The sequence below is a fragment of the Convolutriloba macropyga genome, chromosome 8 (genome assembly GCF_964194025.1).
Source record: "Convolutriloba macropyga chromosome 8, txConMacr16.3, whole genome shotgun sequence".
Taxonomy (NCBI): domain Eukaryota; kingdom Metazoa; phylum Xenacoelomorpha; order Acoela; family Convolutidae; genus Convolutriloba; species Convolutriloba macropyga.
The window spans coordinates 67,665,069-67,691,796 of NC_134475.1; the positions used below are offsets into that span (position 1 = coordinate 67,665,069).

General features: G+C 37.2%; 2 protein-coding genes across 2 annotated transcripts in view; both read right to left on the reverse strand.

The window, feature by feature from the left end:
- LOC142344940 (sodium channel and clathrin linker 1-like) overlaps nucleotides 1-26,728 on the reverse strand; it is a 364,638-nt gene that overhangs the window by 128,048 nt on the left and 209,862 nt on the right. The window lies entirely within an intron of this gene.
- LOC142345149 (uncharacterized) lies at nucleotides 4,298-25,469 on the reverse strand. The gene is made up of 3 exons (XM_075397238.1): nucleotides 24,973-25,469; nucleotides 22,801-24,404; nucleotides 4,298-4,440 (listed from the first exon to the last, which is right to left on the reverse strand). The coding sequence occupies exons 1-3, from the start codon at nucleotides 25,467-25,469 to the stop codon at nucleotides 4,298-4,300; spliced, it is 2,244 nt and encodes a 747-aa protein (XP_075253353.1).

Genomic DNA, 26,728 nt, shown 5'->3' on the forward strand with positions numbered 1-26,728 from the left:
ATTGCCCCTATCAACGATTAATGCCATTTTTTTCTGCTGAGTTTAATTTTGAAAGCCTTAAGCCAACGTCGAATGGTGTTTACTAGTTCTTTTGATTTGGTCAACTTAAATTGATCTAGCAGTTTTTTCACACAGGCCTCTTCAATGATTTTTTTTTCGTTTCATTTTCACTGATTTTTTAAAAGTAAAAACTAAATGAGATGTCCCCAACGTTTCGATTGGAATTACTCGATGAGCTTTTTTGAGAATCTTTTTACAAAATCAACTATTCAAAAACACACCGTTCCCTTCAAAACATTTTCAACTTTGGTATTAAGACGCAGTCTTCTGAAACAACCTGCTTGAAATCCAATTGATTGAGGAAAAGTTTAACTGTCGAACCTTAACTTCTACCGGACTTCTTTAATACAAATAAACTTTTCTTGAGTTAACAAATAGTAAACTTCCTGCTTTGTGAAATATCTGAAAGCCTTCGGATTGTTGCGTTAGAAGTTTCTGTCAATTTCGTCGTTTGAAAACTTTGTTTTGGTTTCCATTTGATTAAATTCTGCTTCTTTATATTATGCATAGCTTGCCATTACTTAAATGGCTAAGACGCGTGTGTCTGGTAAGTACGTATCCTTGTAATCCCGACCTGGTACATGGTAAAACCTTTCGCTATCTGTTCTGCCGTATGGTTTGCTTTCCCCGTATCATACGTAAATAGTCATCATATCATTGCAGATAAATCATATTATGATTTCATATTTAGCTGACATAATTTAAACTCTAGTTTGCTTCTAAAATTTTTTCACGCAACATCTTTTTTGTTTTTAGTTTGTTTGCTTCCCGCGCTGCTGAAATAGTTGTTTGTTGAGCAGATACGTTAACTCAGTTTTCCAGCTATTCTCGTGTTCTCATTTCTATTTTTCAAATTCATTTGCTATATTTAGTCTTGATCTTGTTCTCCGTTTTCGCGTAAGGAAACAACAGCAAGCTAAAACTGCTTTAATTGCAATTCTTGCTTGTCTGTCGTCTGTAAAATTTAAAAAGCGTCTTTTTAAGTGTTTTCACGCACCATATTGCGCATCCACCAAATAATAAGACACCACTTCTCGGGAAAGATGTTTTCTGGGACCCTCCAGCCCTAAAACTTCCCTCTTAATTGAGAAAATATTGAAAAAAAATTTTCGCCATTCCCAAGCCCAACAGACTGCACCTGGATTATTGTTAACAATAATCAATGAGCACAGTTACTTTTTCTGATATCTATGTTTACTGTCCAATCGTGGTCTAAAATGTTGTCAACTCCAGGATTTCAAATTTTCCTGAAGTCGTTGTCTCTCGATTCCAACTGTTTTGATAACTCGAACAACCTTCTGCCGCATTCCAATGTCGCCTTCTAGACTTTCCGATAACAGTACTCAAAATTAGCTGTGTTTGACTTATCTAATCTATTTATTTTTGCCAGATAGTTCAAGCATCTCAGCTCCCCTATAGGCAGATAGTAGCCTTTCTTAATGTTTATCTGTTAACTTTTCTGACTTTTTTGCCGAATTTAACTTTGGACAACCTTACGCGGACATTGGATGGTATTTCTAGTGCCGTTTATTCGATCAAGTTCAATTTCTCTGCCATTTTTGTAAAATAGGCTTCTGCAATCATTTTTTTCTTCTATTCAATAATTTTTTAAGATTTAAAAATACACAAAATCTCCTAAACGGTCAAAAAAATTTTGCACTGAAATTTTTACAAAATCAACTAACAAAAGACACACCATTCCTAAACATATCACATTTTTGTAATAATAGGCGCTCATAATTATCAGCTTGCTTTAAATATAATTAGTCGAGGAATAAGTTTAACTGTTGAGCACCTACTTCTACCGGACTCCTCAATGCATATATATCAATCTTGAATCGAAAATCATTCGATTTCTTGTTTCGTCATTTCTTTCAAAGCCCGGTTGTTGCATAAAATTTTTCGACAATTTTTGATATCAAATTTTTGCAATCAAAATTTGACTTCACCACTGTATAATGGAATTGGAACATGTGTAATTTGGCCAGATCAAGTACGCATGCACTTACAATAGTAGGTTTGTTCCAATAAATCCGTTTTTTGCAATTTTCATTGCAGCCATGCTTTCTCCAAATGTTTTGAACGATTTAAAGTGAAAGTTTTGCGTTCTTTGTAGCACAATTTGAGCGTTTCGAACAATAACGACTTGATCACGGTTCCTTTTAGACTCGCACGTTTTTCCAAACGCTGAGTTTTTCATTCCTTTATAGAAAACTTTGCCAAAAGCAGTACTGGCAGCAATCCGGAGACTTGTATTTAGCTCCATGTAGGGTCGCATCCAGTTGGCTCGCTCAAACTTTAATGCCCTATGAAATTTTGTGATTTTGAATTGTAGAATTGTGCAAGCCGATAATGTAGCTTGTAACGCTTTTTAGGCAACAGCGTTTGAACGAGTTTTGGCCCAGATAACTTTCCAGGTAAGTGCATCTGTACTTTCAAATTTTTCTGGTTACCGCTCGGCCAAGAATGTTTGATTTTCAATTTGGATGGCGGCAGAGGGTAATTTTGATGAGCTTCCTGAAATTCGGGTGGATAATCAATATCAACTCTAACGATGTATCCAAGCTGTGCCGTCGACGAAATTTTGAGCTCTTCATCGAGCTTGATGTGAGCATCTGGCGCAAAATTCTTCAAGGACAAATGATCGTTCTGCATTACGCCGCTGTAAAGGTGATTTGCGTCTAGCATCAACGCATATGTAGACGCATAAAAGTTCAGCAGATGGCAGTTGTTTGCTTGAAAGAGTCGTTGCCCATAGATTGAAGACACTCCTTCGCGCATCATGTTCTCTACAAGTTCAAGTTGTTCTCTCTCGGTTAGCAAAAGCAGGTCGGGTTTGCACACCTTGAGGAAGGCATCTCCTGATAAATTTGATGCTCCATAGTACTGTACGCAATCTAAAGCGTACGTGTAATAACAGATATCTCTGAAAGCTTCAAAGACGCACTAAAAGAGCAAAGTGTTACAGGTTAGATAAAGGTCGTGGTAGTCGCCGACGTTTTGACAAACAAGTTTTGAAAACACTGTTTGAGCGTGATTGTAGTCGGTTTTGCTGATAGTGATTTCACCGCCATGCAATGTATTTTTCCGTTCCAATAATGGCGGCAATTCTTTTTCTTGAAAAAAATTGTTCTGATGTGATGTAGGAATAACCGTAAAAACCATTTTGGAAGCGAAGTTGAAAATCGCTATTGGAGTAAGATTCATACTGAGAGTATAGAATGTCAAAGGAATTCTCAGGCGGATCAACTACCAAGGACTCGAGTGATTGGAGCAGGAAGTTAAACGAGTCAATTGACCTTACGTATTTGAAGATGGGTACTTGTTGTCCAGACTCCGACTCAAAGTTTTTTATGAACACTCCGACAGAGAGTGATATATAGTTTTCGTCAGAAGAAGGTATAATTTCGAACTCTGTTTCCGGCTCAAAATCTGCTAGTGCAAGACATATTTGATGAATATCATACTTTTTGATATTGTGACCAATCATTGGCGTAAAGTTAGATGTTCTGCGACGAGTGTTACAGAGTTGATGCGCCCACCCTAGAAAAAAACCATTGTAGTGACAATGGTCAAGAAAAAGCTCAGCCTCATCGTTTATTTCGTTTTCATTGATCCAGCATCTTGTGTTATTTTCACGTGCTGGAACAGTTCCTCGGTAGGGTCCGTTGAAAGCTCGTTTTCAGTTGTAGATGTCACGCGCCAGTACGTGCAAAGTTTTTATAAATTCGTTCGAACAGTTGTCACCTCTTTTGAGTTAAAGTATACAGGAGTTGCGTTACAGTCTTCTACGGCTGCCATAGCATAACCACAAGGTTCAAGTTTTTGAATTGCAACTGTGTAGGAAGTGTTGCTTTCTTTTGGAATAACAATTTCTGCTGCTGTATGTTCGCTGCAAGTTTTTACATGGTTTTGATAATTTTCTCGGTTTGTACACAAATGAGAACAATTTCGACAAATACTATGCGCTGCATTGTGCGCTATACCTCTGAAGTATGCGACAAATCTTTCCAAATTCAGGATGGGAACATAGTGATGGGCATTCTCATCTTGGAGGAGAAGAAGGTCCATTGTTAAGGATTTGTTTGGTTTTTTGGAAACGTAAATCATCACCAAACGTGTTCCCTCGATTCTGTAAACAAAAGAGATTCATGAAGACCCAACCAGTTTCTAACATTTTGATTCTCTTAGCGGGAATATTTGATTTCTATTGATATTATTTAACAAACACTTACCCTTAAACATTGACGCGAACACCGCTGGCGTCTTCAAAGTATGGGATCCTGTTTATGGGCATCCGCATCTGATAGTCTACAACTGGCTGTCGTTCCGCATTCTTGTACGTATCTGGATTCGTCTTTTCAATTCCCGATCCACCTTCTGTCAGTAAATTGTTTCGATTTTTGATATGTTACGCGGCTACCAAGCATTACACGAAGCAGTTGTGGTCAAAATGGTTTCGTATGTTGAGCAATGAACGGCATCCGTTCAGGAAACCGGGTAGAGCTATATATGACGATGCATGCACGGGGACCAAGGCGGCTGTCTTGATTTCCAGTCTGTTTACTTTGCGTAGAATCCATCCACTGCCTTGTGATGTAAACATGAAGAGAAGATTTAACATCTTACTCAACAACTTGAAAAAATCTTCGTTGGAGAGTCCGTCCAAGTACACTGTAGTCATTTTAGAGCTAGCAAAGATTTCGATAGTTTGATCTTCGGTTTCATTTTCGTTTTTTTCTTTGTAGATATCTAGAGACGCAAGGAAGTGAACTCTTTTAGCTGCATTTGAAACTTCGCTGTTTATAATGTTAATTATGATGTCTTTTGTTCAGCATGAACTCCATGAGGTCTTGGTTGTCCTCCGTTTCATCAATAATGAAAACTTGAAGTGCTACTTGAAAAACGGATTCTGTTGGTCTTCTGCTTGTTTCACTAGTTCTCGAGGGCAGTCCATGTTGACCTCTTATGTGTGTGGCAAAGCGATCAGCAGAATCAGAGCAAATGTAGCAGTACAGGCAACATTGTACGAACGGGTAATGTCGGTTTCCAAAATGTCGTTCGACAGTTCATGAGAAACTAATAGTTGAATCAATTGAAGATAAAATGGTTTTGAGTTCGAGCTAAATCAAAACTTCCACTCTCTAATCTAAAAATAACCAACGTCCTGATTGGTTGAATTTGATAACATACTCAAAAAGAATTTTCTATGGACAAAGTTTCTTTCGAATTAATTAACTAAAGGATTACACAGGTGTGAATAATACCTTGCGCAAGTTTCGCAGCCCAATTAATGAAATTATTAGATTGATGAAGCTTTAGAAACAACTATTTTATCCCGTAAGAAGATGTTAAGCATTTTATGCAGATTTAGTCCCTGCTTTATGCAAATTCTATCATTTGCCAGTGAGGGCGTAGATCATGTTGTATGCAAATCCATTTGCATATATGATTGGTATTCTGGCCAAAGAGGGCTACAATCATGTCTTTTGCAAAGTTGAATTGGAACGCAAATACCAATGTTTTGCCGTAATAGCCGGGGAGACATATGCGTAACTTCTATGCAAATTAGAAGTAATTTCTATGAAATGACGTGTTTTATCACGCCCTATCTGGTTAAATAGCTTTATTGGTGTTGTAGTGCAACTGAATATCTCTTTTTAGGTTTAAAAAAATGATTATTACCGTTTTTTAATCAAAAACATCGAAAAAAACGTTTTTGAAAATAACTTTGAATTTTAGTATAACAACTCTCATCAAGGATTACTGGAGGCTGTAGCAGAATCAGTTGAGGGTTGAAAAACTTTATAAAAGTAAGAAAAGACGTTTTTAAGAATTGGAAAAAAATTGATTCGCATTTTTTAATGGAACTCATACTTGCCGAACAGCTAGCTTCATCATTCTTAAGATCAAAGTTTCACAGCGTGCGATTTTATTACGACTACTTTTTACAGAAGTGTGAAAAAAACCTCGGGAATAAAATTTTTCAAAACATCTGGCAGCCACAAGTTTCCAATTGAAAACAGGTGTTTGCAAAAACCCTGTTTCCGGGGTTTTTTTGGCTATGATCATCATAACGTTCTATTTCTGTTACTGGGCCTAAGGAAAAACTCATTCAGGGTATTCTTCAGCAAAACAACCACATCATTAGTTTTTTTTCAGTTTTTCTGAAAAATTGACCTTTTTTTCAGAAAAAAGTCTTTTTCCTCTAAAAATTTATGTGAGGTCTTTTTAAAGTAACACCTTCAAAATGTAGTAAAAACATAGGGATAACATTGAAACGTTAAAAAGTAGCTTTCAAATTATCTGAACAAGAAAAATTTTCAAAATTTGAAGTTTTCACAAATTTTAACTTTTTTCTGTTACAGATATGAAAAAGTTAGTTGGGACCAAAAATTTAGAGCGTGTTGTTTTACATCATGTGAGATATTTCTCAATAGTTTCCTCATCAGTCTTCCACTTGTAAGGGGATAAGCAAAAGACAAAAATATATGATTGAACATAGACTTTGTTCTCTGCGACCCGGAAATTGTGCTCCCTCAAAATTTTTGTTCAGAGGTTTATTGTAGAACACTTTGCGTTCAGAAAAATGCCTCCTTAAAAATTTATCTCTTTTTTGTTTTCATTGTTTTTTTTGTTTTTTCTTCAAAAATTTCAATTTTTCAGGAAATTTGTTCAAAAAATGGTTTGAAAATTAGCAAAGACCTATCACATTGCAATAAAGTTGTTCAAGTCTTATTTTGTAGACCATATTGTGTTCGTAAAACCATGTTTATACATGATTTTTCATTTTGCAATTATAATCACTTTTTACAGGTTTTCGAAAAAAAAGTTTCAACTTGGCATAGTCCTTCGATACTTTTTTCAATTTTCAAAAACCAAACTAATAATACTAAATTTTTATTTTGTACACAACGAACATTTAATCTCCTTTACAAAGTTGAAACAAATTAGTCATAGAAATTGACTCAACATTTTTATAAAACACAATTTTTGAATACTCTAATAAACATATTTCCACACCATCAAACTGAGAGTTTGATTTTCCTTTCAGATTTTCTAATCAAAGAGTTTTCACGGGGACCTTCTTTTTCTTGGCGCACGAGTAACTTTTGGCGTATCGGAGTTGTCAGGTGATGTTGTTGTTGTTGATACCAAGCTTGAACCGGTCTCCAAAATAGTTGTTGGTGTCGTCGAGCAAGACGGTGTTCTGAAGTCGGTCGCATACAAATTTTCCATCAATTGACTTGCAGTTGGTAGTGAGCCGAATTTCCAAGCAAGTTTCTCCTCTGTAACGGGTGAAAACAGAGACGGTGAGCTTTCGGGAGTCCCAGTGGCACTATGATCAGAAGTTGGCGTTGAAACACATCCTGGTGATGGTTGTGGTGACTCGGGAGAATGCGGAAGGCCCAATAAATCGGCCAGGACATTACAGGCTTGAACTACTCCCAACTGATTTTCGAAAAAGGGCACGCAGTCACAGTCATATTTGTATAGAATAGTTCGAGTGTCTTTTGTCCAGTGTCACCATGTCATACGGGTACAGAGGATGTGCTAACGACAAAGGTGGTGCGAATTCGCCTAAAGTGACAAAGGTTCCACCGCAATCTTCACTCTCGTTTTTGTTCGGCAAGGTTGCAATGAATTTAATAAAGATCTTGGGTATCATAAAGTGCTCAAGAGTTGTCCAATTCTCATTTTTCTCCTTTCTCGTTTGTCCTTTTCTGTTGGAGAAAAACCACCAAGATTTCGTAAAACGTTAGGTACAAAATTGTCCACTCCCAGACATTGCTTTGGTTATTCAGGTTATAGAAAGACATTTTCAGCGTTTGAAGACGTTTGAAGAGATAAAAATGTTTTTCTTGAACAATTTTGGAATGCTTTGAAGAGAAGATACGCAAATTGAATGTTTTTGATAATTGAACAAGAAGAAAGTTTTTAAAGTATTTCAAGCGCAAGGATATTTGTTCACAAAATTTAACTTCTGCTCTGTCAGTAGATTTTCAATGAAGTTAGAGTTGCTGTTTCGAAACTGAAAAGAAATATAATGTAGCGGGGAATTTACCCCCATGTAGTTTATGTGAGTTAACAATGTAGGTACAGTGGCAGTTCTCTTATCTGCCCCGGCACACCCAAAGGCCAATTATTTTGGCCCGGAATTTTGATCGAAATATATGTTTTTTATTGCTCTGACTATAACAGATTTAGGTGCAAGCCTTAAAACTGCACATGTATTAACAAAATTTAATTGAACGCCACTTGCTTTTCATTAATTTGGACCAAGTCAGATAAGTATACCACACACGTGTAACCCACGCATGCCGCGCGCCTGAGGTGGGGAGCACGTTGCTTGTAATTGAAACCATACTTTGGTTCCTTGTTACGATTGTTTTATAACACTTAACATGTATTCCCCTCTTATCAGTCAGTTTTCTTGAAACTCATGGTGATATGGTATAATACCAGTGTGTATTTGTGAATGTGGGTTAGCAAGGCTATGCCAAGAAATTGCCCGTGTTGTTCTATATAAAACTCCTCGATATGTAAATATTAAGGAAAATACACGGACCTCTGAAGTCATTGGTATTTGTAAATCACGTGAAACACCCTTATCAATACCGTTTTGAAAAGAATACTGAACGTTTGAATCATTTAACTTTTCCCTAACAGTTGACTACGTTCTACAACAAAGTTTTCCAAGCTAATTTGATACTTATGCCTTTCACTGCAAGCAAAGACCAAAAAGTACGGTGATTGCTATTCTGATCTATCTAAAACCGAAAAAAGATCGATAAGAGTTACTCTCAAAACCTAGGAAAACACCAGGACGTATGTCTTTTTGAAACTTTTTAAGAGAACAGAGAATAGCCCTTACAACAGAGGAATTTGACAAACTTATTAAAAGAAGTGGGAAGATACGAAAACTCGGTGCCAGAGTCAGAAGGGAAGATAGAGACTTCTGTTGCTAAAAAAACCGGTTGCTAAAAAGCCTCAACTAGCAGAAAAAGATTCTGGATACAAATCGGCGTCCTAGTCTTCGGCTTCTTCCGCAGATCAATCAAAATGGTTGAAGCAATGTTTGAACGATTGCCGGGTTACTTCAAACAATTTCAGAAGGCGTTCAAATTTTCAGTTTGCGATAAAAAACCGATGAGTTAAATAGTGTAAAAAAATATACTGTGTGTGGTTAATTTGAAAACCCCCTTTTGCACTTTGAAAACTAGCCATTACCATGTTTTGGTGGATACATCAGACGTGACAAAGTCTTCAGACAAACCAAAGTTTTAAAAAAAGCTATACAGTGCCTTGTCTCTACACGATTTTGTTTGTCCATTCAAATACCCTAGGGCTGAAGGGAAAAATTTTCAACAACCTGTATTGGCGGTTGAATACAACAAAAGTTCGAGCACAGACTCCCACTCAATTCAGAAACAGTTACCAACTTTCTCTAACGTTGCTGCGAATCAAAAGGTCATGAACAACAACGTGACCTTGAATGAATCCAATCAACGACGAATACAGCAAGGAAGCAGCTCATTGTTTCAACTTCATCAAAAACTATACCAAAATTGTACTACAAAGTCCAATAACCAATAAACTCAAACAGATAGCTTTGCAAGTGAATCTCAAAAGAGATTTCAAAATATCTTGTCTGGGCCACACTCAGGTGCTTTCTGCCAAATAATGGACATATTTGTGAGCGGATATGGTAACTTGCTTGTTGATTCTGATGTTTTGTTTGTGCGCATAGTGTATGAAGAGAAAACTAAATATTGAAAAAAAATTATTTAGCTAAGCAGAGTTTTAGTAGAGTTAGTTAGAGCATCATATGAAGCGCAAATCGAATCAAATCAACATCACTCAATTTTACAAATTCTGTTTTGTTTTAAATGTAATGAGCAACATAAATACAAAATAAGCCACACAAAATGGAGTTTTGTGTTTGTATTGGTTGATTTCTAAGCAATTCATACACGCTTTGAATATAAAGCGCAGCAGAGGCCAGTCGGTTGTACAAACTTTTGTATGATGTTAGTTTCTGTCCAAGCGGATCAGCAAAAATGTAACTGCGATTCTTCCTACACAAAAGTGTCCAATGTGTTCCAATAGAATCAGAGCTGGATACCTTCACAATAATGAATGTGTTCTGTGATAGTTCCAAGGAAAAAATATCAGCTGCAAAGACACCACAAAATTTGTACTTGCTACACCACAGAAGTGTACATGCTTGAACCAGGTTGTTTATTTCGTCTTCATCCATCAGTTTGTCAGAATATGATTTTTCGAAACTTTCCGAGCCGAATCGACGAAAATAGTGCGCGCTTTCTTGCTAATAATGAAAATTTCTATATTACTTGGCAAGGCAGCTGAGAATTTGAGTTCAATTTAAATTGAATAATTTGTGAGTTCAGGGTGAATAAAATCATGCGACGCCTGCTGAATGCTAGTGAAATCAAACACCATAATAAAATGGCTCGGGTACTCAGAAAATTTACTTCCATGACCATTGTCAATATAGCCTAAGTCTGATATTGTGTTGAAATATAAGCGTTTTTCATCAGTTGTATTTATTGGACTGTCAGCAACAGTAAGTCCATTTTGGAAATACATATCTGCTGCAGATTGAATTTACGAAAGTGGAAAGGATTGAGTTGTTTGCTTCCTAAAAATGCTTCATTTGTGTTAAGGCATATAGTAAGACGTCGAAATGGCTCCCTGCTGAAATCATCCTCTTGTTCTAACTTTCTAGCTATAAAAGCCATTGGAAACAAGAAACGTTTTAGTTACGGTCTCCAAATATGGATAAGACGCTGGACTTGACAGTAAAATTTTTTCAATCGCAGAAACCACGTCATCGTTCAACGTCATTTTTCTCACATACAAATTAGCTTCTATAATTTTTATTTTGTAGGATTTTGCAGCATCATCGGAAAATGTGACAAAATCATCTATTGATCGTCGAAAAGAAATTCGCAGCGTCACACCACTCAAAAGATGCCAATCGCAAGTAAAAAAATCTACAGCTACTTTTCCATAGAAAGTGTTTTCGCCTGATTGTCTACCCAAAGCTTTTCGTCTGTTAACTTCAGCTGCCGGTATTGCCCCGGGGTTCTCTTCGTATGTATAACCTTGGCAGGCCAAGCAAGTTGCTTTTGTATCTTTGTTATGAGAAAATTCAGTTTCAATGAAAAATTTTTGAGCATAATTTTCATTTGCATCTGAAATTTTAAATCCGTTGGCAGATACTGTGCAGTCAGAAAAGAGCGAATGTAAAACATTAATGCAGAAGTAAGGGGCGTCTGTTTTGGTTACCTCTGCTGCAGCTCCAGCGTCATATTTCAAATCGGCTTCAGAAGCCTGAACTATTTTGCATTTGATTTCCAGGAATATTTTTTGTAGGTCAATAAAATTATTTCTGTCTCCAGCCACCTCAAATTCAAGCATGGGTCCGTTAGGGCTGTACACCGGCCCTACTTTTTGACAGAAACTACCATGAAAAGTGAAAAATAGCGCTGGTTTTTCAATCCAATCCAGGGAACTATGTGTTGCCTCTGTTGGTAACATATTACCGATCATCTTAAAGTCTATCAAAGAAGTCCGACCGACTTCTTTTTGGCTGTTTATTTTTTGAAATGACGAAAACGTTTAGACCGTCTCCGATTCATTTGGTTTTGTCCTCTCATTCGCAGTGCTAAGGAGTCTCCATTTTGCTTTTTGACTGTATTTGAAATAAGGTTTTTCAGCGCCTGCTTTGCGGTTTTTTTTGCTGACAACATCGACTAACTCTGGTACGCTTTGTAAGAGAAGTTCGTTCTCGACTCGTTTTGCTGCGGATAGAGTGAATTTTTGTGCAACGGCAAAGCAATTCAACCTATGCTACTCGCTAAAGCTCCAAAGCCGCTTCCTCTTTGTCTATAGTGTCCAGAAAAATAAGGCAACGGAGATGCTTGATTGGTGCTTTACGATTCCATTGTTTTACTCACCAATTTTTTTGAACTGCAACGTCGATATTACTTTATCAGTCGCTGAAAAGAGGAGAAATTGACTTGTTTCAGTACGTAGCTCTATGGCAATTGATTGAATCGTATTTGAAAGCAATTTTTTATAGTCCAGATTTGACAAAAACTATTCTATGTGTTAGCTCAAGTTGACACACGCTGCCGTTTTTCAGACGTTGTTTTGAATCAATGACATCTAATAACGGCGCCTTAGCATCACCAACATACTGATACTGGATAATATTTGCGTAAATGCATATTAGGTGTTTTCCCGCGCACATATCGGAAGGGAATTCTCCATAATAAGCTTTTGTCTCATCGTTCTTCATTAAATAATTTGATGTAGCTGTATTCATTTTGTACCCAATATGTACACCATGTTTACCTGGAATTCCTGTAAAACGCTCAATACTGGGCATTTTTTCACCAGGAAACGTGATTGTCTCATTTTTACCAAAATGAGTCTCGTATTTTCCAGTACTCTTGATTTCGCGAAACAAAAAATTGGGTAGTCCAACTGCTCGCTTGAGAGTAAATAGTAGTTGAGCAACCGTGTCAAAGTTTCCAGTCATGAATGAAAATTTTTCTCCACTGTAAGGTGAGGAGATGACATTGGCATCAGATGAGAATCTGTGTGAGTACTCGAAACCCTTGAGACTATATGCTATCAAATCTTCATTGACAATATGCTCAATTTTGGTCGGAAAAATAATTTCACTTAGAGCTACCCTCCAGTCTCCAAATAGTCGAATTTCATCGTTTAAAAAGTTTCTGAACAAAGCTAGTGTGTTTTGATCAGAGGTCTCCATCGAAGTGCTAGAACTAACATGTACCGTAAACTCGTCTTCGAATCGTTTACTTCCCATTTTTCATAGAAGACTCTAGTTGAAATTCGGGTTGATAGAATTTACTCTGGATAAGTTCTTTATCCGCGTCAATATGAGAATATGGGGGAGGATGAAATGTTGGGATAGATGCGATTTCAAATAACTTGTCGGTAAATGACTGTTTGTAGCCTTTCCCGAACGTCTCCTCTTTTTCCACTATGCGCACAAAATCACCAATAAAGAATTTGGGTTTTTGAGAAGTTGCTGTATTTGCAGTCAACGACACAAGCCTTGGAACGTCTTTCTTTTTGACGTTGTTCGGAGCGAGCTTTATTGTCCAATTTACTCTAGAATTGATTGTTTTAACAAACGCGACCAATTTTTCTAGATATGAATAAGTCCACTTTTCTTTTGAGTATCTTTAGATTAAGTTTTTCAACGATCTTATATTTCTTTCCGCAAAAGCAGACTTTTTCTCACTGGACGAAGGCACCTAGGAACTCTGTGACATCATCAACCCAAATTTATTCAGGTTGTTTATGCTTGATCATCTTTTTGAAAAGCTGTCTCTGTGGCATATTTTGTTTTCAGTGGCTCAACCCTGAGATACCTTGACAAACAGTCAACAGCCACAAGCACATGTTTTACACCAAAGTTGTATTTTGCAATTTTATCAACATATGCTAGATCTACGGACCAGATATCATTTATGTCGTTAACAACAATTTTAAGCCTTGGAAACCTGAGGCGACGTGAACGGTATTTGTTGAAGGATGGTTTTGTTTCCAAGTACATTTTATTTTTCTTCATTGATAATTTACTCAAATTTTGCGAACTCGTTTTGCTTCCAATTGACGCAGGACCGTTTAGATAGAGCTTGTCAAGTTTTCGCACATCATCAATAGAAATCCCAGACCTTTCTATGCGCCTCTTCCGCTGTCTTCTCTTTATCTTCATCGGTTCTTTGCTTTGCGTTTTTTTCTTTGGTTCAGATCGCCTTCCTTATTGCTCTTTTTTTAATTTTTGCTTTGGTTGTTTTGATAGGGTTTTCTTTTCATCTTCACCATAAAACTGATCAACAACTTTTTTTGCGTGAGTATTATAAACCAAGTCAGCTGATATATCAAGTTCACTCAAGATTTTGGATTACTTTGACAAGTCATTTTTTTGTGGGTTGTTGTAAATTGTAGAAAAAACTTGTATTATCTACTCCTTGAGGCTCACCGTCAATGTGCAGAATGTTAATCTCTTCACTATTAGAAACGCTTTTTGAATTTAAAATTTTTTTAAAGATATTTGCAGCTCTTTTGGTTTTGTTTTTATCCACTAGTTTCAGTTCTAACATTATTGAGTCAAATGCTGAATCCCTCTTTTTTTCACTATTGGCTCTATTTCACTGTCGTCAATGAAAAACGGTTCGGTTTTTACATCATCTGCATCACTTGTTGCATCGCCGCTACTCTTTGTTCTCCTGGTTGACCCATTAAGGTTAGTGTCCGCATCTTGTACTTTTTTCTCATAATTTTGTTCGAAATTTGGATTAGTCTTTTGTAGGATTGCTAACTGAGTTGCTTTTTGCTGATAAATTGGATTATCAAATTTTTCTTCTTCGTTTGTTGGGTTTTTTGAAATGAACATTCGTTTGGGGATTAAAACAAACTCTTCTGCATCCATTATTCGACCTTTAAGTAAATATAGCACTACAATCCCAACGCTTGAATGAGTTCTCGTTTTTTGGCTAAAATGTTTCGCTTTTTCTCCATAATTGTTTCCTTTGATAATAATTAGTGAAATGATTTTTCCTGATTTTTAAGTAACTGCTTATTCACTGGAACGTTGCCATTGATCACATTGAGCATACGCTCACAGAGAAAGGTAATAAAGGTATTTGGTGCTTGTTCGAGGAACTTCCTGAAGTTGCTCTTGGGCAGCTCGGGCATTAACTTTAGCATACATAACTCTTTCTCTCTCATCTACCAAAGTAGTGATAACCGCTTTGGAGGACGGTAGATAAAAAATTGTTGGACCTGGTTGTACAATATTTGAACAAAAACGCAGGGAGTCTGATGTTTTTGGATCTAAGTCAATGAGTAAGTGTCCAAAAGGTTGTTTTGTGGCAAGTTGATAGCTTTCCTTCACAAAATTTGTATTTTTCAGCTGTTTTCCAACATAGATGATCTGCTGTATGCCTATAGGTGATTTGAATAAAATAATTTGCGTGTTGTTCGGATCAGTCGTTAGCGACCATTTACTCTGCTGAAACAATTTATGTTTAATATAAATCACACTAATGTTTCTATGGCGTCCGGCAGTCGCAAGTTTTGAAAAACTCTTTGTCATTGAATATTACTTTACACGAATCGTCAAACACAAGCAGACAATTTTCTAGCTGAGAAATGAATTGGAATCAAGAAAACTTAATGAAAAAAATATTCGCTCTATTGTGCTAAACTTTGGCTGCTCGTGTTGATAGAAGTAGTAAATAGAACTAAATTTTGGATAGAAAGTGTTTTTCAATAACATTTGAAATATAAGTTCTGTTTTGCCACAACACGAAGGACCGCAAACAGCCATAAAAAGCCTATGGCAAGTGGATATAATTTTGTTCTTAGCTTTGGATTTGGAAGAGCGTAGTCAACTGTACACGAAAACAATGAAAACCAAAATGTTGATTCTTCACAACCAAGTTGGGAAAACAGAAGCTTGGTTAAAGAAACAGCAATAAGGAAAAGTATTATTAAAATATGAGTAAAATAAACAACTTTGGAACGTGGTAGCCGAGAATAAAACAATACTTCCACAAACGCCTCTCTTGATTTTTCTCATCAAAAACAAAAGCATTCAAACCCCTAAATTAGCGGAGTGTATCTGGTCTTCTCTAACACTCATTTGAATATAAGTTATTTGAGAAAATGAATTAACACTCAGTTTTTAGTTTAAATTGCTTTTTTGTTAGTCTCTCTTTCAATCCAAAAGAATCCATAAGTAGTATATCTAGAGTCTTTGTCGTCTTCCTTGTAAGTCACTGTATAGTTTGCCTGCATGCCGTAACCACTTCCATAGTAGACAACAGACTCTACGTTGACTTCACTGACCAACATTTTATTTTCATTCTGGATATTGTCTTTGTCCAGAGCTACTTGAACTGGTGCTGGCCACTTGGGCGTAGGTAAAGATGTAAGTTTCAGTTTTCTCATATTCTGTTGTAACGACATGGTACATTTGAAAATGTTCAAGTAATGAAAAATATTTAATCAGCGTCTCAATTTCCTTAGTGTTGCAGAGAATCTGTCGTTTTCAAAGAATATTCTGTCCCCGTGTTTCTATTTTCTCAACTTTTAAAAAAAGCCAATGTCAACTGATTTTTTTTCGTTATGCAACTGCATACTGTCAAACTTGGAGATAAATTCACTTGAAGAACTGACGGAGCTGCCTTCTCCACTCGACGGCTCATTGGATGACAGGGAGATCCAATAGAAATACAACTGAGCTTTCCTTTTAGCACAATGTTTCCCCTTTTGCTTTTCTGGTAGGTAGGAAGAGTGCAAGTAATATTATCAATTGGCAATTTAATATCTTCAATTTTTGGACATAGAAGAGTTTCCAATTCTTTTACCTTTTTCTGCAAGAGAGTTTGAAGTGATTCTGTTTTCTCTTTCCCTTTGGCATAAAACTTCCCTAACAAAAACCGAAGTTTAATGGCGACAAAAATTTGTGAAAGAAACCCGGAAGGATAAGTACCTTTATGAGTGTAATCTGCTATAAAATCCGATGCGTCGTGGAGTATTGCATGAAGTCGTAGCATTTTGAACGATTTGAAGTAGTTGTCCGGCGACGAATTATCAATTCCAATCAGACTACCATACGGTCTCAGCTTGAATGTGTCCTCAAATCAATTTCAGGATCAATTTATTGACAAGCAGCTAGAAATTACAGAAACCTTTCACCGTACTTTGGATCAGTGTTCTTTATCTCCAGATAAATTTCATGAATATTTTTAGATCAATGGTTTCTATCGTTTTGGCCATCTTTTTCATCAAAGATGATTCTGGCAAAATGAATCCTAATCTTATCTCCTAGGATTGACCACTTGAGCTCCCAAACAAATTATATTCACACAAATACATTTAGCAAAAGTACCACTAACATGAAGGATCTCTCCTCTCTCGCACTCGCGAAATGTATATACCAACTATAAGCCGCCAGGCAAATACATGTAGCGCAATTACCGCTTTCTTAACATTAATGATTTTCCCTAAGGGGTCAGGGATCCCCCTCTGCCGAACGGATCTCGAAAGGATCTCCCCCGATCTTCCTGTATATAAACGATACTACTATTGCCATTGCGACAATTCTACGAAGAACTATTCTGAAGTTGACCAGTACAATGAGAACGAGAGTGCAATTCAAGAAAATTGACAAAAAAGAAAAAAGACAAAAAAAAGATGAACAGAGCCAAGGAAAGACCTCGGACCAGCAACAAAAAATTGGCATAGGCCAGACCAGAAAATAGACCAAACTGTAAAGATATTTGGGCAAGATTTTTGACGGGTTCCTGAGGCAAAACACATAAACATTGTTCAATAGTTGGGTATAAACGTTAGTTTAAAAGTTTTGTATAAATATATTATATAATCAAAATATAATATATTTGGCTGCGTCAGTGAGCTGCGATGATAACAAAATTGACCGACTATTGGTGAAACTGAATCAATACAGACATGTGTTGGAGATTCCAGAATTCATGTTGAAGATTTCGATTGGGTTTACTGTTTCTATAATGGCCTACGAGAGATATGTTATGGTGTGCAAACCATTCAATTATGAAACTATTCTCTCAGACAGAAGAAGAATGGTCGCCTATGTTGGCTATGCTTGTTTCCTTGCCTTATGTGGTGTTTCCTACTACATCTCTCAAGTCAGATTTATGGAAAACAACCCTTGCCTTTTCGAGATAAACGACGTAATTAAAACCATCCCAGGTTGAGTTGCCAGACAGAAGTGACCTCTAATCAGACTGATTTGCGCTCAAAGTGTGCTCGAAGCTGTCTCTGATCAGAAGACCTTCCCGGACGGAAGTGACTGCCAATCATACCGAAATCAGACCACTGTCCAGACTTTTGTGCGACCCGGGCCCCAACCAATTCCAGACAATTGTCCGGATGTTTCCGAGCCTGAAATTGCTGCTGATCAGGCCATTTTCTACGTTGTCATACTGCTGACAGGATATTTTGGTCTGGAATTTTGGTCTGGAAACACACCGTGTGCGAGTTCGGCTGGGGTCTGATTAGAAGTCACTTCAGTCTGGCACCTCAACTTGGGATAAGCGAGTAATGATAATCACGATGGACAGATATATCAATGAAGCTGTAATCCTAGAAGCTAAAAAAGTTCTCAATGCAAAAATCACCACTCATCAGATAGGACCGGGAAGAGTTTGCCGCTACAAAAATTTTATTAAATTTAATCACTTTTATCACAGCGTTCTTCCGCTTTTCCTTTGTTGGCACCTTTAAAAGTAACCCCCACTTACAGTCCGCGTGGAGAAAAGGCGGTAGTTTTTATAGAAATTCTTAAAGAAGTTTTAATTTTGGGTCGTAAACTCCGCTCTATCGCATTCAAATTTTCTGAGAAGAAAATAGGTTTTGAATATGACTACGACTAATGCATTCAAAAGTAATAATTTGGTTTTAGGCGGGTACGATGCCTTGATTGCATTTAGAATTTAAAGCCGCCAGCCATTTTTCAGAGACTTCCAAAAACTCGTCCTGCATTGATAGAGTTAAATCTAGGACAACACATAGACATTTAGCTTTTTCATTATTGTAAATTTTGTAGTTATTCAGAATAAGTTCAAGTATACGTTCATTAGAAATTTCTGTTTTGCTTATTAAAAAATGAATTTTGTTTTGAACGTATTCAAATTCAAATAGTTACTATCAAGATATTAAATTACGTTTTCAGGACAAGTTTGAATATACCTTTCTTCTTTGTCAATTTTCGGGGAAAATTAAATCATCTGCATATTGAGTTATTCTGCAGCCACTTGCGTTAAATTACTTCTTTTCATTTAAGCATTTAATAAACAGCAGAGGGCCAGACAAGCACTGTTCTCCATTGTAGACCTTAATACAGATTGACCCAATCAGATTCGATTATTCACAATCGTCTTGTAAAAACGTTTAGAAATAAAAAAGTTAAGAAGATCGAGTGGTGATTACTCAAAGTCAGGAAGCAAAATTTTCTCCAGGAGCATTTTTTGGTTATGTGACTCGAAGGTTTTCAAAAGGTCGATTCAAACTACTGTATTTTTTTTATATCTTATTTCAAAGAAAACCCAAACTAAAATGATGTGTTTCAATGGGAGCCGTGGTCATTTCACTAATTCAAGTTAAGCCGTTTGTCAGACAGATTTGTGACCCCTTCCTACATCTGCCGGTTCGGTGAAATAACTATAATATCAAGTTATATAAAAAGTAACTAAACTCACAATTCCTAAAAAAGATTATCACTTCTCTGAAATGTATGTGCCAAACGCTTTGATCAGTGTCACTCGATAAGGTGAAGACAAATTTTTATTTTTCAGCAAAAGATTTTTTTAAAAATTACTATCTTTCTTATCTATAAATAAAAACCAAATGTCGATTATCATACAAAAATAAAATAAGAAAAATCAATTTTTTTTAATTTAAAAAATCTAAAGCAATGAAAAATGGGATAAAAAAATTATTACTCTACCCAGACAAAATTAAATCTATCTCTCATTTCTTAAATAAATAAATAATGTCTAAAGAAACTATTACTGTCTAAATAAAATAAAAAACGTAAATATCTTCAAAATTAAAAAGATATGAAAAAGATAAAGCGGAAAATTTTGTAAAACCTTTCCAAGATCATGTCTAAAAAGAAATTACAACCTCTAAATAAAATTAAAAACTATTTTTCACTACGCTTAAATGAAATAGATGATATCAACATATCTAGAAACAAGTATACCAGGCATAAATACAATGGGGAAGAGAGTTATTACTATGTCTAAATAAAAAAAAATTGTTGCAAGAATGTATTGAAAAATTAAAACGACATATTTATCACTCTGTCTAAAGAAAATGGAAAAAATCAATCAGCGAAGCTGTGTTACTGTGAGTTATTAAAAATGAAAATATCATGTCTAAATAAAAAGTTTAATATCTTATCTTGTTGAAAATTGAGCTTTGTGATAAATCTTTTCAAATCAGGAAAATATGAAACGTAAATTTTTTTAAAAAATATATAACCGTGACTAAGTGGAAAAAAAATGCTCTAGTTAATTTGGAAAAATGAAGCAAAATTTTCTTAAAAACTCAATTAAACAAAAAAGAAAACTATCACAATGTCTATGTAAAAGAACAGTTTTAATAATAATGGAAAATATCAACCAAAATGTCTTCAAGATATTGGATTTGTAATTAAGTTGTTTTTTAAAAAAAACTTGAGATAGTCACAAATAATCATCGCTAATTGTAAACAAATTAAAAATTGTGCAAAGGCAATAGTAAAAATAAATTCCTTTGTCATATAAATAACATATAAGGCCATCACCTCTAAAAAACAATTCATGCGTTAGATTTTATTGTAATTTCTTTCATTTATATCATATGTAAACAATACTCGAAGCATTATGACACCGTTTAATCAGCAAAATCTGATCCTGCTAAATCCACCTGTTAAACATAACTGAATACATGAATCCAAACAATGACCTACCTAAAATCGGCCTAATTCATACCCCAAACCTACCTGATACCGACCTCAACCCTACAAGAAACCTTCCTGAATACCTTACCTATTCCAAACCTACCTAACACCCAGAGAGCTTTTTCCTTAAAAAATGGCAGTCATTTCTCCGTACAACAAACAATATGGAAAACAACTTTTTTCTAAAACAAAGTGTTTGTTACGTTTTTGTTTCAGAGGAGGGATCATGGATTGAAATGCTTTGTCACATTGACCGCCTTAAGTATACTCAGAAAATCATTTTGCTTATTTGAATTAATGATGATGATACAAGCGTTTAAGATAAATAAATCAGTTCTCAGTTTTTTAGTTTTTTGTGTGTTGAAATTCGACTGCTTTTCTCTGCTTCCTTTTGTTTTGTCACTTCTTCTCTTAACCATTGAAGGTCTGTTTCGGGCAAAGATCCATAATAGTGCATAGATGTTCTCTAAATAATTGGGCATCAATGATGTATTGATGACATAGCCGGCCCCATTTGCAGGATTGCAAAGAATAGTAAAGTAAGTCCATAAAATTAAAGACAATTCTTGGTTGAAAATGCAAACTTGGTGACCCATTAACAAAGAAACAAGTTTCGAGATAAACGAATAACTGACGTTACGCAAGAAAATCAACTCACGGATTTCAATGAACGTTTTCGCGAAGATAAACGAAGTACGTGAGAATAAGCGGTTAAAAAGCGTAATAAACCGATAAACGCAAAAAAATAAAGTAAACATTTCGCAAAACTGCGGGTCCGCAGAAAATTTAATGAGGAGGTCAAAATATAGATGTCCGAATGCTCCGAGGGGAGTAACAGGTTGCCACGGTGTAGTAATTTTTCTACCCGCGCAGAAAAAGCAGAGTTTGAGTACAAATTGTCATGGAAAAATTGTTCTTTTCCTAATACCAGAACTTACAAAGAGACGAACCTTGTAATTTAGTGTTTGAATCAATGATAAAAAATTAGTCAGCTAGAACTTTGCTTAATCTAACAACAGGGTGAATTTTTTCCCTAAATGCGGTTTTTAGTTTAACGGATCTGACAATTTGGTCCGAACTAGGATATACTTCAATGACTTTCGCCAGTGGCCAAAGACCTCGAGGCGTGAAATCCTCTAAAACCCAAACTAGATCGCCTACTTGTAAATTCGGACAACCTTTAGTCCATTTCGAACGTTTCTGCTGGTTTGGGATATATTCTCTAAGAAATCTGTTCCAGAAGTGTTCGGCCAAGTGTTGTGAAGTTCTCCAAGACTTTGAGATTGTAATCTTTCTCTCGGAAAAAACACCAGGTGGAAAAATAACAGTGGGTCTGCCCCAAAGAAAATGGTTTGGTGTTAGGGGAAGTGGATCATTAATGTCACTCGAAGTGTATGTGAGGGGACGAGAATTCATGTTAGATTCTATTTCGCAAGTGAAGGTAGACAACGTTTCATGTGTTAGTGTTCTTGATCCAATGACCTTGTACAAAGACAATTTGAACATCTGAATTAACCTTTCCCAACTGCCACCAAAATCTGGTGCAAGGGGAGGATTAAACTTCCATTCAATTTCAATATCAAGAATATGGAGTTTAGAGGCCAATTCCTTTGATGCTCTGAGTGCTTCGATACCTTTCTTTAGTTCCGAACAAGAGCTGACAAAAGATTTCCCGTTGTCGGAGAGAAATTTTTTTGGCTTTCCGCGGCGACTAATGAATCTGCAGATGCAATTCATTGTTGAGTCTGTAGACAGGTTTTCTGCTATCTCCAAGTGAACTGCTCTTACCACCAAGCAGGTGAACAGAAGTACGTAGCGTGTAGCGTGTCTGCCGCATTGAGATACGGGGAAAGGACCTATGAAGTCGAGTCCTGTCGTCGCAAAGACAAAGTGGTGCTCACTTGGTAACCGCTCGCATGTTAGATCAGACATTTGAGGTTGCTGGATTTCCTGTATCATTCGCCGACAAGGAATGCATTGGCGGACCGTCTGCCTAACGACAGCTCGGCATTTTAAAACCCAATAGTATTGCATCAGGAGGCAGCGCGTTTGTTCAACTCCTGAGTGAGTGTTAGTAAGGTGAAAATTTTTGATGAGCAGCTTCACAATTGGGTTTAGACCATCCAGAATGATTGGGTGTCGGGCAGTCTCCAAAACCATTGCCTTAGACAACCGACCTTTGGCGCGGAGCTGATCATTATTGTCAACATACGGACAAAGGTCTTTCAAACGACTTGATGCTGAAATTTCCTTTCCCTTACGTAGAGCAGATATTTTGTCTGCAAAATTTTCAATCTGCGATACCTGGATCAGATATCTGTACGCAAAAGTATGATGAGAGAGAGCCAAATGTTTGGTTCGCTTCTTGCAAAGGTCGCGGAAAAAGAAGCAGTACGCAGTCACTCTTATCAACCGATTCCAGTTGCTAAAACGTGTAATATCTATTACACACCCTTCAGTTGACAGTTTAGGGGCTTCCAGTGGCTGTATTGAGAATACCAGTGGGTTATGCTTCAAGAGATCTTGACAAGGCCACTCTTTTTCTTCGGAGCGGAGAAATGATGGTCCACTCAACCAACGAGAAGTTGCATTCATCTGTCGAACCTCATAGCCTCTTGAGCCCTCATCAGCGGGATTATCAGAAGAAGCGATGTAGCGCCAATTGAGAGATGAAGAGACGTCGAGAATCTTTGCTAGTCTATTGGCAACGAAAATTCGATGCCGCATTTCTGGAGTTCTCAACCAATGGAGTACAGTTGTACTATCGGACCAGAAAAAATAATTTCCGATTTCCAAATCTTGCTGTTCTTTGATAAACTGAGCTAATTGCGCGCCATACACTGCCGCTTGCAACTCCAGGTTTGGAATAGTCATCCTCTTGATCGGAGCTACTCTGGCTTTGCCCATCATGAACACTACATCAACTGTTTTATCAACGTACTCAGTTCTTAGATAAGACACTACTGATAGAGCGCACTCTGAAGCGTCTGTGAACGTGTGAAGAGCTGTTGACTGAATTTTCGTGTTTCTACGGAAGAGAGCACGTGGAATGCTGATATTCTGATAAGTTGGAAGTTCGTTTTTGAATTGGAGAAAGTCTGGGAACTGCTGAACTTCCAGAGGTGCGTCCCATTGTGGACCTTTATTCCAAATCGCTTGCAATATTTTTCTCACTCTGATTGTTAAAGGGGCTATAACGCCAAGGGGATCAAAAATTGAAGCGACGAACTTCAAAAGTTTCCTCTGTGTTGTGAATTGATCATTGGGGAACCTTTTGAAAAGCCTTTTGTCAATGATGTACTCGTCCGTGCTCGCGTTCCACGGTAAACCCAAAACTTTTTGAGGTTGAGGTGATGGTAGATCAGGCTTCAAAAGATTTTCGTTTGCGACGTTTTTCAAGAACTCGTCTGAGTTAGAGTTCCACTTTCTGAGGTTGAAACCACCAAGTGAAAGACACTCTTTGGTGCTGTTCATAACATTTACAGCACTTTCAACGTCTGCTGTCGAGATATATAGGTCGTCCATGTAAACATTACGCTCAATGACGTGCCAAACTTGAGGAAATTTGTCCTGAATGTCACGTGCTGAACGACGAAGAGCGTAGGACGCTATGCATGGGGAAGATGTTGCGCCAAAGATATGACGTGTGTTTTGATACTCTTCGATTTTGCCATTGTGATTCCAGAGAAACCGAAGAAACGCACAATCAGAGGGAGCAACTTTAATTTGCATAAACATTTGCTCAATGTCTGCTGAAATTGCCACTTGTCGCTCGCGGAATCTTAATATGACTCCCACAAAATTACTCAACAAATCGGGTCTCTTCAAAAGGTTTGAATTCAAGGATTGACCTTGAAAAACACTGGATGCATTGGTGACTCTCCTGATTTTTCCGGGTTTGTTTTCATTTGAAACGGGATGATGAGGAAGATAAGAACATGCTGTTTCTTTGTCTGTAGCTGGATCAACTTTGACAACATAACCATTTTGAAGATCTTTCTGGAGCGTCTCCTCGTACTTACTTTGTAGATCTGGTTTTGTTGAGAGTTTTTCGTTTAATTGCTTTAACTGTTTTTCTGCTAGCTATCTGTTGTTTGGTAACTTGGCGTTTTCCTTCCAAAGAAGGCCTATTTCGTAGTGACCATCAGAAAAGTTTGTAGTCGACTCAAAGATTTGCAGAGCTTTTTCATCATTTTTAGACATAGCCCTTTTTGATGAAGCTAAACCGTAGTTCTCAACTTTTATCCACTGTTGTACTTTTGTGAAAAGTTCATTGTCTAGATGAGGATGAGAGTTGATTTGTGTTTTGAACACTGGATTCTGTTCGTCTGCTGTGACGCTAGTTTTACCTGCACATGTTCATCCTAGAGGAGTTTCTACAGCCCAGGGCGTGTTTTTTGGGGCCTTTAATCACCTTACTGTAATGGATCAGTTCCAGATTGTTGATGCCGATGATTATTGAGACTTTATTTTCATCAACATTAGGGAACGAAATGTGATTGAGATGTTCAAATTTCTTGCAAAGCTTGTTCAGCTCATTAGTGTTAACAGGGTTGATGTTCAATTCGGGTACTGCCAAGACTTCGTTTACAAGGATTGGTGTCTTTTTAGACTGATAAAGTTTAATTTTTAAAGACACTGGAGAACAATCTATTTCTTTTGTTGTGTGGTAGCCACTAATAGGCATCTTGCCAAAAGTGTTCATATCAATACCTAGAATCAGAGCTGCGGATTGGAGGAGGAGGCTCTGGCAACTTCCGTTGTCGAGATAAGCATATGTCTCAAACGTTTTCTCCCCGTTAGACAGTTGAACTGGTAAGAAAGCAACTTGACCTGTGCCATGCATTTGAACCGATTTAACTGTTGAAGAGGGTCGGATTGCTTGATTTTTTGCAATGAAGCTTTCATGGAGCATTGTGTGGTGCTTTTTGCCGCAGTCTGCAGAGCGACAAACATTTTTTGATGTGCATTGTTGTACATGGTGACTACCAAAACAGTTGAAACATAGTTTCAATTTTTTCACGTGTTCTCGTCTATCGAGTGGAGACAGATCTTGGAAATGAGAACATTTGTATAAATACTGACAGCTACCGTTGTTTGGACAAACGACACCTTTCGCAGAGCTTGGTTGAAAGCTATTTGACGGGTTTGTGCGTTGATCCTGGTGTGATCTGTTGGACGGACGGTTGAATTGGGTTTGCTGATTCGATTGCTTCCAAAGATGGTTAGAGGCCTTTGAATGAGTGCTTGGAGGTTGAGCTGATGCACAAGAGGTGGGTAAATCTCTGCAAGCCTTCGCATAGATTAGAAGCCACTCCGAAAGCTCTCTAAGAGATGGTTGAAGTAAACTTCTTTCCTAAACGTGCTTATTCCATTCCAAGCGGAGTGGTGTTGGAAGCTTGTTTAAGGCTTGATTGACATTTGTAGTGGAATGTATGTCATGGTTGAATCCAATTTGCTGAAATATGTCCACAAGGGTTAAAAAGAAAGCAGAGAACTGCGTATAACTGTCTGGGATTGTCAGGTTAGGGGGTCTAAAATGTGACAGTTTTCGAGGAAGGCATTGACAATCCTGTTCGGATTACCAAAATGTTCTTCCAGACGTGCTAAAGCGGGTGCGTACAGACTGCCATTGCAACCATAGCCGTCAACCAGTGCTTTTGCTTCTCCAATCAGGAGCGATTGCAGATGAATCATTTTTTCTGCAGGGGACATTGGAGAACGATCAATTGTTGCTTGAAACACACTGAACCACTTTAACCAACTTAATGGATCTCCATCAAACTTTGTTGCCTGTAACTTCGGAACCGATTTCTGAAAACAAGAAGACATTGAGGTGGGAGTCTGAGGCACAACACCAACTGTTGGAAGTGTAAAGGATGGTTGCGAAGTTCTGATTGGCGGATTTAAAGAAGAAGTTTGGGCCGCCTGATGAAAAACATGGAATGAGGGAAATGCGCCGTCGATTTTGGCGGAAGTGGAATTGAAGTCACCAGAGGTAACTCCAGACAAGGCATTGTTGATGGTGCTGGTGCCTGATACGTCAGCAGATGTGGTGGTGAGTTGTTGCGACAAATTTGCCGGCGGCAAAATTGTGTTTGAATC